The 17,006-nt window shown below is 40.7% G+C and overlaps 2 protein-coding genes across 2 annotated transcripts; one reads left to right on the plus strand and one right to left on the minus strand.

Moving 5' to 3' along the window:
• Positions 1-633: 633 nt before the first annotated feature.
• Positions 634-2,330, plus strand: LOC127762082 (putative germin-like protein 2-3). The gene is given in 2 exon segments (XM_052286438.1): positions 634-1,086; positions 1,088-2,330. Coding segments are annotated over 2 exon segments (672 nt in total). The 3' UTR covers positions 1,307-2,330.
• Positions 2,331-2,439: 109 nt separating this feature from the next.
• Positions 2,440-16,074, minus strand: LOC127762081 (uncharacterized). Its single transcript, XM_052286437.1, has 9 exons — positions 15,802-16,074; positions 15,525-15,698; positions 15,222-15,353; positions 14,693-14,832; positions 7,265-7,414; positions 3,624-3,725; positions 3,208-3,378; positions 3,022-3,101; positions 2,440-2,756 (listed from the first exon to the last, which is right to left on the minus strand). The coding sequence occupies exons 1-9, from the start codon at positions 16,001-16,003 to the stop codon at positions 2,699-2,701; spliced, it is 1,209 nt and encodes a 402-aa protein (XP_052142397.1). The 5' UTR covers positions 16,004-16,074; the 3' UTR covers positions 2,440-2,698.
• Positions 16,075-17,006: the final 932 nt, after the last annotated feature.

The following is a 17,006-nucleotide window of genomic DNA, read 5'->3' on the forward strand; positions in this document are numbered from 1 at the left end:
TGTCTTATTAAAAAAATTTGTGAAATATGTAAAACTATATGTGTATATGAAAGTATATTTAACAATGAATCAAATGATATGAAAAGAATATATAATTACTTAAATTTTTTTGAATAAAACGAATGGTCAAACACGTACTAAAAAGTCAACGGTATCAAACATTTTGAAATGAAGGGAGTATATTGTAACTACATTTAACTGTATTGTATCTGTATTATAACTACGATATAACTTGTATTATAACTACGATATAACTTATATAAAACTTGTATTCAAACTATAGTTTAGCTAGCTAGAACTGAGATCTTACGTGCGACGTGTGAAAATTTCTTTCTAGTAATTTTTTCCCATCCTGCACAAATCTCAAGGTAATCCGATGATCACAAATCCAAAAATTTGGAGGGAAAAAGAATTGCATAAGTTTTCTAGCAAATTAATAACAGATCGACTTGGCTTCCTAGCTAGCTAGCTTAATCAGTTTCTATAGCTAATCCTCCCTATAAATAGGCTTCCTCGCCATTCTCACTGATCACACACATTCACAGAACTTAGCAAAAGTTAAGCTCGTATAGCTGCTTGCTAATTAATTTATGCTAATTAGTAGCTAACCTAGCTGATCGATCGAACGAAGCAATGGCCGCCATTCGCGCCTCCTTCCTCCTTGCCGCCGCCGCTCTCCTGGCCTTGTGGTGCTCTGACCATGGCGGCGTCATCGCCTCCGATCCGAGCCATCTCCAGGACCTGTGCGTCGCGGACAAGGCGTCCACGGTGCGCGTCAACGGCGTCGCTTGCAAGGACGGCGAGGACGTCGCCGCCGAGGACTTCTTCTTCTCCGGCCTCCACATGGCCGGAAACACCACCAACAAGCAGGGCTCCGCCGTCACAGCGGTCAACGTCGCGCAGGTCCCCGGCCTCAACACCCTCGGCATCTCCCTTGCTCGCATCGACTACGCGCCTCACGGTCTCAACCCTCCTCACACACACCCTCGTGCTACCGAGATGCTCACCGTGCTTGAGGGCTCGCTCTATGTTGGGTTCGTGACATCCAACCCCGAGAACAAGCTGTTCACCAAGGTTATCAATAAGGGGGGATGTGTTTGTTTTCCCTAAGGGGCTCGTCCACTTCCAGTTCAACTATGGGACAACCGATGCGGTTGCTATCGTCGCACTGAGTAGCCAAAACCCCGGGGTGATCACTGTAGCCAATACGGTGTTTGGACCAAAGCCATCCATCACAGATGATATTCTTGCGAAGGCCTTTCAAGTAGAGAAGACAGTGGTAGACCAAATCCAAGCTAAGTTCTAAGTGCTCAGGGTGATGTGGATCAAGATCAATGTGTTTATGGAGCAGCTTATGTTTTCTCTTCAATTGTGTTGTGTCCTCTTTTATTAATTCGATTATATTTTGTGTTTATTGAGTCTGTTGTGGCCTTGTTATGTTCTCTTATTTCTGAAAGTAATTAAAGCAATTTTCTTCTTATAGTTGGTCGTCAACTTCTCCTTAATTGTTTGTGTGTGACCCTGAAATAACTGTTACTTTTGAAGATTAAAAGATTAAAAATATGAGATGGATGTTAATTCAAGCATGAGAAAGATATCATGTGCTTCTGGCTTTAGGTGCTCACACATTTTAAAACAAACACTTGGTAACACATTTAATATTTGGTGCCTTGGGGTGCCATCCATCACCCCCACAAAACTAGGTGCCAAAGCATAAGAAATCTTCAGCATATACAAATGGACAAATGCAAGTGAGGTCATGATTAAGTTATACTAATATGATTCAAAGGAATAGAGGGTTTAATCTTTTCGAAGAAAAAACTACGGCATGTACAACTATGGTTTTACCTTAAAAAATGGTAATTGAATTAGAATTGCAAAGTGGGAGAAAATAAAGTGGACAAAACAAACATAAAAGAAAAACCTATGAAAACAAATCAAACCTGACAAAAATAGAAACATTTTTCGAATTCAAGAGCACTAAGAATTTTCAAAAAATGAAAAATGAGTATAACTTTCATCGTCGAAAGAACTAAAAGTGTCACATCCAGGGTCTAATACGGTTCAAACATCTAACTACATGTAGACTGTAGAGAAGATGTTGCATTGGTAGCCGCCCAGCAAATTAATAAAGGAGGTGAGTATTGTACTGCTCCGTACCTCCGTATTTTGGGACGTATAGGTAGTACCATAGGGAATATTCTTAATCTAATTTTTATGTAACTATCCATTTAGATTTGAACCTTTTAATATCAAGAATTCAAGGAAATTTACAACAGAAGTAGTTGGGGTGGCAGATTCACTGCCACCACCGTGCAAAGGACCCAATGTGCATGCTGCTCTGCTTGTCAATTGTGACCAAGAAATAAAACACTTCAGGACTACCAACTTGTATAATTACATTGGAAAAAGGAGTAAAATTTTATGGTCCAAGCTGAGTTTCAATTCATGAGCAAACTACTAGTAATTTTAGACAGTATTTACATAAGGATCACAGTGAAAGGAGATATATAGGTTTTAATGGTTCATCTGGACACGGTTGATGAGCAAAAGAACGTACGTGTAATTAAAATTACCTAAACCACTATGGTTTGTCTAAGGCATCGGATGCATATCCTAAAAACCAGTAAAAGATAGTAACTCCAATCTTTAACTGTAATCCTGAACAAGTTCAGCATCTACGTGTGCCATGATGGTGTTAATCCAAAGGTTCCATATCGACGCTGTCTGACATCTTCAAGGCTTGCAAAGCCTCGCTGCACAATTCCAATTAGAGTGATAAGCATGTTTTCTAAAGGACTATCATGCTTAGGAATGTCTGCATAATAAACACATCATAGGGAAAAAAAAGGGGGCACACGGAGCAGCAGTTGTGTTATTTGGGCATGTTTAATTCATCTGCGGTTCAAAATCTCTATGGTTTAGCTCCTCTATGCAGTAGATCAGTTGCAGCAAGGAATAGAGTGCGAACAATGAGGTTATCAAACAATATCTCAGTGTAACCAAAGGGACAAAGGATACCTTAATGCATTTTTCATCTCAATATTCTCTGGTTCCAACTTGAGACCATCAAGAAATGAGTTGTATGCCTTTTTGTAGTCCTGAATGCATAAATATCGGAACATAAAAAATGATCTGTCAGAAAACGTTTGAAAGACCTCAACAAAAAAAAAATGTTCAAAAGATGATTTGAACATTTTGTCCCACCTTCAGTAACATTAGAGCAGCTCCTTTACGGTAGCAGGCTTTCGGCCAGTCTGGTCGCATCATCCTGCAAGCTTCAGCATCCATCAAAGCCTTCTTCCCCTCACCCAAGTGAAGCCAACAAAGGCTCCTATTTGAGAATAAAGATGCATCTGTAGGATTGAGAGCAATAGCCTACAACCAACAAACAGATAAGAAATTAACACAAACAGTTAAGATTGCATGCCTTACCACAACTGACCAGTGACATCTTAGCTCATTATTTATACCTGGCCGAAAATATTCACTTTCAAATAGTCAATCTACTGTCTGTATTTAATTTAAAGATATAAAACTAAAACAACGGAAGCTATTTCAAATGTCCAAGGTAAGTTAGATTGGAAACAGCTGCATTTTAACATGAAAGTGTAATGGTGTACCGCAGTATAAATGTTCATGGCACCAAGATAATCTTTATTCTTGACTGCTTCACGGCCTTGGAATTTTCCCATATCAAGCGTAGCTTCACAAAAATCTTCCTCCTGAAACATAGAGAAAAATCAAATGAAATATAGGTTCATTACCACAATTATCCGTTGCCCACACTCAGTACTCAGTTGTGTCAGTTATTATATTTTATCCTTGTGTAGGTGCAAGATGTCAATATTATGTAGTTCCATTTCCAACACAAGAAAAGTCATGTGATTGTTACAACTCACTGTTTTTATCGTCTTACTTATTTATAACTCCACAGTACGTATCCTCTACAAGCCAAGAAGCACCCACTAGTATACAGTAGCGGTGAGTCATGCAGACATTGGGAACTTTCAAGATGTTTCTAATGAACATATCTAGAAAAAACATACTCAAGTAAATTTAAACAAAACTAGTGAACTCCTATAAATTTTTCTTTTGCCACTATAAATGTGTGAAATTAATTCTCGCATAAAAAAAGTCGCAATTTTCATTTCAATAAATCCACCCATTTAGCTTGTCACTACTGTCAGTCAAGGGTTGAATTGTGCTAACAAGGGCATAAAAAGAAGTTTCTGCCCCTAAATCCAAAATTTGGTTTTGCCACCAGTGATAGAGGTGCCAAAAATTATGGAAGGAAATTTCTCAATGTCATAATTTTAGGAGGCTCTAAAAACTAATGTTGAACGTGCAATTAAAGTCCTTATAGCAACATGCTGAATATCAAAAGGTTTGAAGCATTGTTTTAACAAAGAAATACTAAAATTTGCTTCCATATTATTTTTCTAACTTTCAAAAACCCTCAAGAATCGGCCGAAGGAGGTGCGAAAGGGGATTAAATCTTTGGTGACCCAAGTGGCTTGGGAGATTTGGAAGCACCGCAACGACAGTGTTTTTAATGGCACCAACCCTAGGAGTTGCGACAGTCTTGCAAGTGATAGAAAATGAGGGTAATCTTTGGTGTATTGCAGGAGCTTTTGCCCTTCAAAAGCTCCTTAGTGGAACGGCAAACCTGGGCAGCTAAGCTCTCCGGGTGGTCTTGGGTAGTTGGGTGTGCGGGTTTCAGTAGGAGGGCTCGGGTCCTCCTACTTTGTAAAAAATATCTTTGTTTTTGTTTTTTCTTCCCCTTAATGAAATGAAATGCAGCTCTCCTGCGTTTTCGAGAAAAAAAAACCTCAAAAAATACCACACATTCTGCTAGACTTTTTACAAAAGCTATGGCATCACAACCACTTGTGTCAACAGGGGCAAAGGAGGGGCAGAGGGAGACCAGCTGGCCTCCCCCAACCATGCATTTTATGTTTAGTACCTACTAACTAATTAATCCTTTAATTGCATGATTATGTCAAGCAGTTTGGTGTAGGCATTCAAGCTTCCAACACCAACTACGTTTACATGCCCAAACAAACTAGTAGTATAGGCCTTCGCCTATGGTGATTACTGCATCCTGAGCTGTGCATAGATTCTAACGCAAAGAAATGCAATGACGTTTCAACACATACCATTGTCCACTGCCAAATATCCATTTCTTTGTAAATATTGTTAGATTTGCCTCTCCACTTTAATTTAGAATAATAAAATCTTTACCATCGTGTACTTAGCAAATTATAATAATAGGCACGCGGGAATATTCCTTTGTATGGTCAAAACATATAAATATGTTTATATGATTTACTATCCATGTAAAAATGCTTGAATTTTGCATGTATTGTGATTTTTTTATAGATCATTGTCACGCAAATAATTAGTTTAAGCACCCCCCCCCCCCTCCCTAGTCCAAATCCTACTGGGAGACAAAAACAAGCTTGGAGAAAGAAACATGGTGATCTTTCACTTAGCTTACAGTAGTGGTATAGGAGAAACAAGAATGGAATTGGGAGTGGCAAAAGCGAAATGGACAGAATGCTTATGGCAGAAACAGTAATGCGCACATTTGTAGGCGTAGGAAACTAGTACAAGGTGAAGGCAAACTTAGGAGTAGGACATGGTATGTTCATCAATGCTAAATTGTTAACAACGAACATGACTCTAGGGTTCTTGTCTTCATGATATTATGTATTTATGCCATATAGGTCCTGAGTTTTGTAATATCTGTCATTGTCTAACTAAAAACATGGAGGTCCACATGTCTGTAAGACAACAAGTGATATCCCCCTTATAATTCTTACTAAAGGGGACCCACTAGCAAAGCTTTAAAAGTCACTAAAGCATTAGAACAATGCTTATGGCAGAAACAGTAATGCGGCACATTTGTAGGCGTAGGAAACTAGTACAAGGTGAAGGCAAACTTAGGAGTAGGACACGGTATGTTCATCAATGCTAAATTGATAACAACGAACATGACTCTAGGGTTCTTGTCTTCATGATATTATGTATTTATGCCATATAGGTCCTGAGTTTTGTAATATCTGTCATTGTCTAACTAAAAACATGGAGGTCCACATGTCTGTAAGACAACAAGTGATATCCCCCTTATAATTCTTACTAAAGGGGACCCACTAGCAAAGCTTTAAAAGTCACTAAAGCATTAGAACAATACACCTGAAGGACCGAAAAGCAAGATGTTTTGAGATCCCATGCCGAACAGCGAATTGCCATTTGCTAGATTACAAACCACATAGAATGGGAAATTGAATATGCAAAAAGTAGGTACCCCCAAGTTCAGTAAGATCAATGTAGACATCATACATATGACTATTATTCCTTCTCTAGAACAGTCTTTTCTTAAATTGCTATATCCATCAATAAAAATCAAAGAAGGGTAACTCTGCATAAGATATTGATAATGCAAGGAGGTCAAAATATCCAACTACCATCGCACAAAAAAATTGCATATGCACTACTGACAGCTCAGTTACAGGTTCTATATAAGTTAAAATACATAAATACACATTTCTTTCAGCTAAATTTGCTTGCTCATAAATTGTGCAGTGTACAATACCACAGACGAATGTTTATTTGTTGTTTAGGACATTGACAGTCTCCAGTGCACATGTTTGACAATTACTTTTCTAATTGTGCATTCATGAAAATCATTAAAAACTACACGGAAGTAAATCTAATAATGTCATTTTTCACATATCAAATATTGATGTTTATACATATATTAGTGATTTAGGATTCCCTTGTTTTACTGCACACGCTCCAAAGGAGGGAGTAACATTTGTTAAATAAGGTGTCTTTAAACTAGAGAGTTTTTGTTATGTTCCTTCAAAAATAAGTCATTTTCATTTCGTTTTTTTGAAAAAAAAAATCATGGTCTTACATTCCATGTTTAGGAGATATACTTTGTTGTGTAGACGCTGACTTGTAAGTTAAAAAGTGGGACAAGTTAGTTAGGGGGCTTGATCTAAGGCAGAATAAACAGCACATAGAGGTTTGACATGGAGTTTAAGACCCTTGCAGAAAGATGATTACCATGCTAAGTATTCACCAAATAACAATCAGCATATTTCTTAGCCATGAGCTTAAGTTCTTTTCAGGAAGATGGTTTAACTGCTTTCGGGTCAGGGGCATGAATTATAGAAACCATAGAAGGGGAAATCTTTCACCAAGATAGTAGTAAGCACACACGCCACTAACACACAATGGAGTTTTCAGATCATACCTTCACCTCAGGTAGTGACTTTACGTGATTAATGATTCCATCAACAGTCCAATCAGGCACAGACTGAATACGAGAAGTGACTGGAAATAGGATCTCAACAGCTTTCCACTCACCGCAGCGTGCAGCAACTTCTATAGGCATGTGTCCAAGCTGTTAAGTGTCAACACAATCAAACAAGAAATCTTACGTCAAGCGAGCTTTCCTAAACAAATACAGCTGAAAGTCTTACGCATAAATATTGACATATGTCAGGCATTGATATTGTAAAGGTGTCCGAGGAAATGCTGCTTGCTACTATCAGCTCACTGGCAGTGAATGCAATTTCAGTTCAAAATTTTGGAAATTTCCAAAATATCGGTAATTTCGGACCCCATTGGCAAGTCATTATCTCAACCAAAATTTTCGGTTTTTTCATAAATTTTTGTGAGTTTGGTCAAAATTTATTCCATTTCAGTCAAATTGTATTAAAATTTCAAATAATTTTGGTCCAAAAAGTGCCGAAAAATCCAGAAATTTCAGGAATTTCGGTGCTACCAAAATGGCCAAAATTTTCAAATCGAAAGTGAAACCTCTGCTCGCTGGAGAAAATTATGCAGATTTATAGAGCCACCAACAGAATCATTATTCAACAGAATCAACAGATTTATCGCAAGCAAGGTCTCATCCTAGTATACATCTTGCATTATTTCAAAAGTGAAATCTACCATGAAACAGACATCTTGACTAAAAGTTATCTAAGGATGATGATTGTGCATCTCACATAACAATACAACTAAGCCACTAAGGTCTACCAGTTGAGGACAACCATTACATGCAACAGGTTAGAACTCTGATATTGGATCAACATGACCAATGTCTGAGCGTTTGGAATGTAGTTCTCATACAGTAAGAGAACTACATGAGCAGAATTGCTACACGCTTGCGCTATTACAAAGGACCCAAACCTGCATAATTGCTTGTATCAATGTATGATCCGATGCTGTTCATAAATTGGCTGAAATATTCAATGCATGCATGGATTGCCATGTCAGGCTTTCAAAATAATTATCAATATTTAGAAAATTATGCCAATACTTCAAGATGCGTAACTTGAGAATTGTGATTGACAGATATAGTTAATAAATAAGGGGAGTGTGTCCATTCATGACAATGATTCAGTTTCCCAAAGTGGAAAGATTAAACAAAGTTGGACACCAAGGAAGGGCTTGGTGTAAATGGTTTTAAGAAGAAAGAAGTAAATATTCCTGGTGAGCGTGCTCGACAAGAATCGAATTGAACCCGGGCCCCCAGGTGCATGCCAGCAACCCCTGTCACTGCGCTATGAACGCATCTCAAAATGAGTCTAAATTTACAATCCTCAAGGTAGAAGAACTTACACAGTCACGAACATTAGGGTCTGCACCAGCCTCAAGTAAGCACTTTATGATGTCAGTTAAGCCCTTAGAAGCAGCAGTTATTAAAGGTATTTCTTTACCAATTCCTTTCACATCTGCGCCAGCCTAACAAAAGAAGTTTTTATTTCCACTTAAGTCCGAACAACATGATTTTTGTTTATGCTTCTACAGAGTAATCCACTAGCACTTGATGTAAGATAAAGAAGGCATACCTCAATCAGGAGCTTTCCACGTTAAATCTCGTGTCTTTTGTGATTGATCTATTGTTCTTTATCGTTTGTTCGTCTATCGTTTCCTAACAAGTGGTATCAGAGCTAGTTCCCAGATTAGGGTTTCACGATGGCGTCGATGAAGTATGATCTACCGCTGCTAGACTACAAGACGAGATTCTCGCTGTGGCAAGTCAAGATGCGGGCTGTTCTGGCGCAAACTTCGGATCTTGATGAGGCGCTGGAAAGCTTCGGGAAGAAGAAAACGACTGAGTGGACCGCTGAGGAGAAGCGGAAAGATCGTAAGGCTCTGTCGCTAATCCAACTTCATCTATCTAATGATATTTTGCAAGAAGTGTTGCAGGAAAAGACTGCCGCAGAACTTTGGCTCAAACTGGAATCGATCTGCATGTCTAAAGATCTAACCAGTAAGATGCATATCAAGATGAAGTTGTTCTCGCACAAGTTGCAGGAGAGTGGTTCTGTGTTGAACCACATATCGGTCTTCAAGGAGATCGTTGCCGACCTAGTGTCGATGGAGGTACAGTTTGATGATGAAGATTTAGGTCTTTTACTGTTATGCTCACTGCCTAGTTCATATGCAAATTTTCGTGACACCATACTTTTAAGCCGTGATGAACTAACCCTAGCGGAAGTTTATGAGGCGCTCCAAAATAGGGAGAAGATGAAAGGTATGGTTCAGTCTGATGCGTCGTCCTCTAAGGGCGAAGCATTGCAGGTCAGAGGTAGATCTGAGCAGAGAACCTACAACGACAGCAATGATCGTGACAAGAGTCAGAGTAGAGGCCGTTCTAAATCCAGAGGTAAAAAGTTCTGTAAGTATTGCAAAAAGAAAAATCACTTCATTGAAGAATGTTGGAAGCTGCAGAATAAGGAGAAAAGGAAATCTGATGGTAAGGCCTCTGTTGTTACCAGTGCTGAAAACTCTGATTCAGGAGATTGTCTTGTTGTTTTTGCTGGTTGTGTTGCTAGTCATGATGAATGGATACTTGATACTGCATGTTCGTTTCATATCTGCATTAACAAAGATTGGTTTAGTTCTTACAAGTCTGTGCAGAATGGAGATGTTGTGCGCATGGGAGATGATAACCCACGTGAGATCGTGGGCATTGGCTCCGTTCAGATCAAGACTCATGATGGCATGACACGCACGCTGAAAGATGTGAGACACATACCAGGGATGGCGAGAAATCTCATCTCTCTCAGCACACTTGATGCAGAAGGATACAAATACTCCGGTTCAGGTGGAGTTATAAAGGTATCGAAAGGTTCTCTTGTTTACATGATTGGTGATATGAATTCTGCAAACTTATATGTCCTTAGAGGAAGTACATTACATGGTTCTGTTACCGCTGCTGCTGTTACTAAAGATGAACCTAGTAAGACTAACCTGTGGCACATGCGTCTTGGACATATGAGTGAACTTGGTATGGTAGAATTGATGAAGAGGAACCTGCTGGATGGCTGCACTCAGGGTAACATGAAGTTCTGTGAGCACTGTGTTTTTGGTAAGCACAAGAGGGTAAAATTCAATACCTCAGTTCATCGCACCAAAGGTATACTTGATTATGTACATGCTGATTTGTGGGGGCCTTCTCGTAAGCCCTCTCTTGGTGGTGCTCGTTATATGCTTACCATTATTGATGATTACTCTAGAAAAGTGTGGCCCTATTTCCTGAAACATAAAGATGATACATTTGCTGCTTTTAAGGAGTGGAAAGTTATGATAGAAAGGCAAACTGAAAAGGAGGTAAAAGTACTTCGCACTGACAATGGTGGTGAATTTTGTTCAGATGCTTTTGATGATTACTGCAGGAAGGAAGGCATCGTTAGGCATCACACCATCCCGTACACTCCACAGCAGAATGGTGTAGCTGAGCGCATGAACCGAACCATCATCTCCAAGGCTCGTTGCATGCTGTCCAACGCTCGCATGAACAAGCGTTTTTGGGCAGAGGCTGCTAACACCGCCTGCTACTTGATCAACAGGTCGCCTTCTATCCCACTTAATAAGAAAACTCCCATTGAGGTATGGTCTGGTATGCCTGCTGATTATTCACAGTTGAGAGTTTTTGGATGCACTGCTTATGCTCATGTTGATAATGGAAAATTAGAGCCTAGAGCTATTAAGTGTCTATTTCTAGGTTATGGTTCAGGAGTAAAAGGATATAAGTTATGGAATCCTGAAACTAACAAGACCTTCATGAGCAGGAGTGTTGTTTTCAATGAATCTGTTATGTTTAATGACAACTTGCCCACAGATGTCATACCAGGTGGTTCAGATGAGGAGCAGCAATATGTTAGCGTGCAGGTGGAGCACGTGGATGATCAGGAAACTGAAATTGTTGGTAATGATGTTAATGATACTGTTCAGCACTCACCTCCTGTTTTGCAGCCTCAAGATGAACCTATTGCCCATCGCAGAACAAAGAGGAGTTGTGGAGCTCCAGTCCGTCTTATTGAGGAATGTGATATGGTTTATTATGCTTTTAGTTGTGCTGAACAGGTGAAGAATACTTTTGAGCCAGCCACATACACTGAAGCTGTTGTTTCTGGAGACCGTGAGAAGTGGATCTCAGCTATGCAGGAGGAGATGCAGTCTCTTGAGAAGAATGGCACATGGGAGCTTGTGCACTTGCCAAAACAGAAGAAGCCTGTTCGTTGTAAATGGATCTTCAAGAGAAAGGAGGGTTTATCTCCTAGCGAGCCTCCGAGGTTTAAGGCAAGGTTAGTAGCAAAAGGTTTCAGTCAAATTGCTGGTGTTGATTATAATGATGTGTTCTCTCCGGTTGTAAAGCATAGTTCAATTCGCACATTCTTCAGTATTGTTGCTATGCATGATCTTGAGCTTAAGCAGTTAGATGTGAAGACAGCATTTTTACATGGAGAGCTTGAGGAGGAGATATACATGGACCAGCCAGAAGGGTTCATAGTACCTGGTAAGGAGGATTATGTTTGCAAGTTAAAAAGATCTTTGTATGGTTTGAAACAGTCTCCTCGTCAATGGTATAAAAGGTTTGATTCATTTATGTTGTCACATGGCTTTAAGAGGTCTGAATTTGATAGCTGTGTGTATATTAAATTTGTTAATGGATCACCTATATACTTGCTGTTATATGTTGATGATATGCTGATTGCTGCCAAGAGCAAGGAACAAATCACTACATTGAAGAAACAGCTGAGTAGTGAGTTTGATATGAAGGATCTTGGTGCTGCTAAGAAAATTCTAGGTATGGAAATCACTAGAGACAGAAATTCTGGTTTGTTATTTCTTAGTCAGCAAAGCTACATTAAGAAGGTTCTTCAGCGTTTTAACATGCATGATGCAAAGCCTGTTAGCACTCCTATTGCACCACATTTTAAATTATCAGCTTTACAATGTGCTAGTACTGATGAGGATGTAGAATACATGTCTAGAGTTCCATATTCTAGTGCTGTTGGTTCTTTGATGTATGCCATGGTTTGCTCCCGGCCAGATTTATCTCATGCTATGAGTTTGGTTAGTAGATACATGGCTAATCCTGGTAAAGAACACTGGAAAGCTGTTCAGTGGATTTTCAGGTACCTCAAAGGCACAGCTGATGCTTGCTTGAAGTTTGGCAGGACTGATAAGGGGCTTGTTGGATATGTGGATTCTGATTTTGCTGCAGATTTGGATAAGAGAAGGTCACTCACAGGTTATGTGTTTACCATTGGTAGTTGTGCTGTGAGTTGGAAGGCAACGTTGCAGCCTGTTGTTGCCCAGTCTACCACTGAAGCAGAATACATGGCTATTGCTGAAGCATGTAAAGAATCAGTTTGGCTGAAAGGATTGTTTGCTAAGCTTTGTGGAGTTGATTCTTGCATTAACTTGTTTTGTGACAGTCAAAGTGCTATATGCCTCACCAAAGATCAGATGTTTCATGAGAGGATAAAGCACATTGATATCAAGTACCATTATGTTCGTGATGTAGTCGCGCAAGGTAAGCTAAAGGTATGCAAGATAAGTACTCATGATAATCCTGCTGATATGATGACAAAGCCTGTTCCTGTTGCTAAGTTTGAGCTTTGCTCAAGCTTAGTTGGTATAGTGGTTTAGCCTGAGAGGCTATTTGGCGCCGAAAGTGTTTTTTGTCTTTGTTGTGTTCAGGGTGAAGGATTGATTCATGTTACAAGAAGGAATTTGTCTCAAGGTGGAGTTTGTTGAATTGTGATCCAAATTCATTTGCACTTAATAAAGGCCAGATTCATGTTACGGATCATCATCCCTTTTTTAGGGTTCCACTATATATATACCTCTTGTAAGCCGCCGTGCGGCGATGTAACCTCACCTCAGATATAGTGAAGATATTTTGCTGGCTGGCGCCCGTGGTTTTTTCTCTCCTATTTTGGGAGGGTTTTCCACGTTAAATCTCGTGTCTTTTGTGATTGATCTATTGTTCTTTATCGTTTGTTCGTCTATCGTTTCCTAACACATTTCAGTGAGCCAGACTCGACAGCAACAAAAAGAGGTGTATAGGCACCCCAAGATACCTTCTTGTGCTGTTGAAAGATTAATAAAAGTTCAGAAACTCAGATAAGGACAGACTGCAGGTGGTCATAAAAGGTGGGAAATAACCATCAATAGAACCAACCACCAATGCAAACATACAGGCACAAACAGATATGATAGTTGGCACAAGCTTCAGTAAGAACCAAAGAAAAAATAAATCCAACTCACACAACATCACAAAAGCATTTGAGTTTATGTATTGTTTTATCATCCGAGTTAGTATTTTGCACTAACAGAAGTCTAGGAGCAGATATGCAAACTAGGATCTGTTAGGAGTGCATGAATTTAATAGAAATTTCACACCGACCAGATCATAATTCTAACATAAATCCTGCTATTATCCCAGTTCTCCCTTGTTTGGCTGCAGCCTTACCAACTGCTACTGTTCAAGCCCATATATGCCACGATATCCAAGAGTTTTATCTAGTTACAATAAGGTCCAAATTTGAACAAACTACCTATCTCTTAGGAGATCATATATTCTGGTAATCATTCAAGCACACGTTCCTTTCCCGCTAGATTCAGTTGTGCTATAGGTTGTACTGGGTGTTGATTTTTCAATCCAGTGTTTGGGCCTAAGAATTTATTTATAGGCATTCTGAAAAACATTTTTGCCTAGTTTTACGTTTTAACAATAGTGATTTTAAGCAGGTATTCAGTTAGGGTAAGCTTTACTGAAAACGCTGTTTGGCTGAAATTCACTTTATGTTAAAACTGATTTTGTTGTATACCTTCCATTCCATCCAAATATATAGGGTATATTTTATCATGCACAAAGACCTAGGAGGCATAAAAAAAACAACTAGAATACACCTAATTATTATTTTAAGTTCTATATTCAAGCCATGCTTGTAAGAAATACGAAGTAAATTTGACTAATTATTAGGAGTCTAAAGGAACATGACTCTTATTTTGCGTATGAAATAATAATACTAATGGCCAAGACTATTAGAAAGATGCACCCAATAATTTGGGACAGAGGTAGTACCTAACAAGGTTTCAGAGGTCTGTGGTCAGGAGCAACTAAGGTTCTTATAAATTTTAACAAAATCTGATTTTCTAAAACACTGTGTCCAAATAATTCAGTAGACATTGCTATAAAAGCAAGTAGATGTCTTCATTTCTACCATCTTCCTTGGTTTAAATAACGCTTGAGGTGGATGACTGAACTAGAAGAAAATTACTGAAAGAAGTACCATCCAACAAGCGCCAACGTGAAGTTTGATCATATTAGAGAGCAAGTTGGGGAAGGAATAAATGCAGTGACACTTACATCTGCATGGTGGTCTAATAAAATCTTCACAACAGCATCCCTCCCATTATAAGCAGCACAGTGCAGTGCTGTCCCACCAGTAGTCAACGAATCAATATAAGCTCCTTTAGACAGCAAAATTTCAACTATTTTGCACTTTCCTGAATAACAGAACAGGATATAGGATAAGTAGAGTAGGAAACGCAAAAGATGAGAAGACATAAGTTCAGATCATCTAATACGTGATCAACAGTTAGGATTTGCATACATGAGAAAACTAATGTTTGTTCATGTTGACTACTAAGCTACAACATGGAAAAACAGAATGGATTACTAATTATTCCATGGAAATTTCAAAACACACAAGGTTTGTGAGAAGCTTTAGCACGGACTGACAAGATAAAATGTGTGGTGCCCTCAATTTATCCCCAAACTATGGCATGTTTGTTACTTCAATCCCTCTTAACGCACAGAAATGAACAAGCAACAGCAAAACTTGAGAAGCTGGCTTACATGTTGATATAAACAAAGCAAGAAACACAGGTTATACCTTCACCAGCAGCAAAATGGAGAGCAGTAAGTCCATCATTGTTGAGCTTTTCAGTATCAGCCCCATGATCAAGAAGATACCGCACCATGTCCTCATTCCCACAATTGATCGCAAATGTCAATGCCGTTTCACCTGTCAATTAAGGACACAATAAACCAAGGATCCTGACACATTTTTTTTTGCCACCAATTTGAGGGAACAACCAAAAGCAGCGAGATCAAACCGGCCGCTAAATGCAAACTTGAATTGATACTCAGCTATCCACACAAAATTAGGCACTCTTGACGTGAGGCACGCACGCACCTTTGTTGTCGACGGCGTCAACATCCACGCGGAGCTCCTCCACAAGATACTGGCAAACGGGCAGCTTCTCACGAGCGGCGGCGAGGTGCAGCGCGCCGAGGCCGTCGCTGTCCCTCACGGCCCCAACCTTGTCGGCGAGACGGCCTTCCCCCTCGTCCAGTGCCCTCACCACCTCTGCAAGGGACAAAAAAAAAAAAGAAAACCAAAATCAGCACCGAAACATCGACGAAACGGAGATCGGAGAAGGAGTGTCAGTGCCCCCCGCATTGGCGCGTACTCCTGAAGATGCGGAGGTTTCCCTCGAAGGCCGCATGGAGGAGGACCTCCTCGAGGAGAGCCTTCTCCAGCGGCGAGGCGGGTGCGGGGGAGGCAGCGGCCGCGGCGGCGGGGCTAGGCCTGGGGCGGTTCGGCGGTGTGGATCGGGGCGGGCGGCGGGCGGCGGCGGCGGAGGAGGAGGTAGGGAAGCGAGGCGGCGCCATGGTGGACGAGTAGGCGACGCCGCGGCGGTGTAGGGTTTTGGGGGCGGGAGATTTGGGATTCGGAAATGGGTTTGCGGTTGCCGCGAGGAGAAAATTGCATATCTACCATCACATAAGATTGACTTCGCAGAAATACCATCACTTAAATCGGCTTCGCTATAATACCACTCCTAACTAGAACGGCTTCACCAAAATACCATTTTAGACAAAAATGACCCTGGTTCTTCTTCCTTCCTCCAATGCCGGAGGAGCTCGTCGGCAGCCACCGGTGCCACCTTGTCGGCGATGATGGGGGCGCTGCCCTCCTCGTCATCCCCACCTTTTCATCCTGCCCACCGCGCTAGGAGGAGATCGTAGCCGACATCATCAACGTTGATGGGGCCGAACTCATAGGCGACGGAAGCAGAGCGGACGAACTCACCGGCGATGGGGTGACGCGTTGAGGTGCGGCGGAAGAACTCGTTGAGGATGGGGGCGGTGCGTCCAGGCAGCAGATGAACTCGCTGGCAATGGGGATGATTCGTCGAACTTGCCGGCGACGGAGGCGGCGCGTCGCGGAGACTGAAGGCGTTGGGGGCCGCGCAGCTAGGTGAGGCGGACGAACTCGCCGGAGAAGACCACCGTCGTCCACTCATCTCACCCGCCGCTACTGCGCCACGCACCATTGCTGTTTGCTCGTGCCGGAGGTGGAAGATATAGATGCAGGGTCATTTTTGTCCAAAATGGCATTTTGGCGAAGCCGTTTTAGTTGGGAGTGGTATTCTAGTGAAGCCGATTTAAGTGATGGTATTTCTGCGAAGCCAATCTTATACGATGGTAGATATGCAATTTTCTCTGCGGTGAGATGCCTAGGCGGGAAAGAAGGAAGGCGAAGTGGAGGGGGGCGTGGAGCGGAGATTTCGTTCAGATTAGTTGAGTTTTTTTCTGAATAGAGGGAGTATTTTCCCTTTAAATTTTTTTTTCAGTTACAACCTTCGTCTCAAATTAATTATAATTATAAATT

Source organism: Oryza glaberrima, chromosome 2, assembly GCF_000147395.1.
Source record: "Oryza glaberrima chromosome 2, OglaRS2, whole genome shotgun sequence".
Taxonomy (NCBI): Eukaryota; Viridiplantae; Streptophyta; class Magnoliopsida; order Poales; family Poaceae; genus Oryza; species Oryza glaberrima.

What these genes read in the sequence shown, in the direction of transcription:
- LOC127762081 (XM_052286437.1), bottom strand. Translation starts at nt 16,003, where the DNA reads ATGGCGCCGCCTCGCTTCCCTACCTCCTCCTCCGCCGCCGCCGCCCGC. An exon ending in TGACGCCGTCGACAACAAAG is followed by an intron (nt 15,354 to 15,524) that starts GTGCGTGCGTGC and finishes CTTAATTGACAG; the next exon opens with GTGAAACGGCATTGACATTT. An exon ending in TATTAGACCACCATGCAGAT is followed by an intron (nt 7,415 to 14,692) that starts GTAAGTGTCACT and finishes GACACTTAACAG; the next exon opens with CTTGGACACATGCCTATAGA.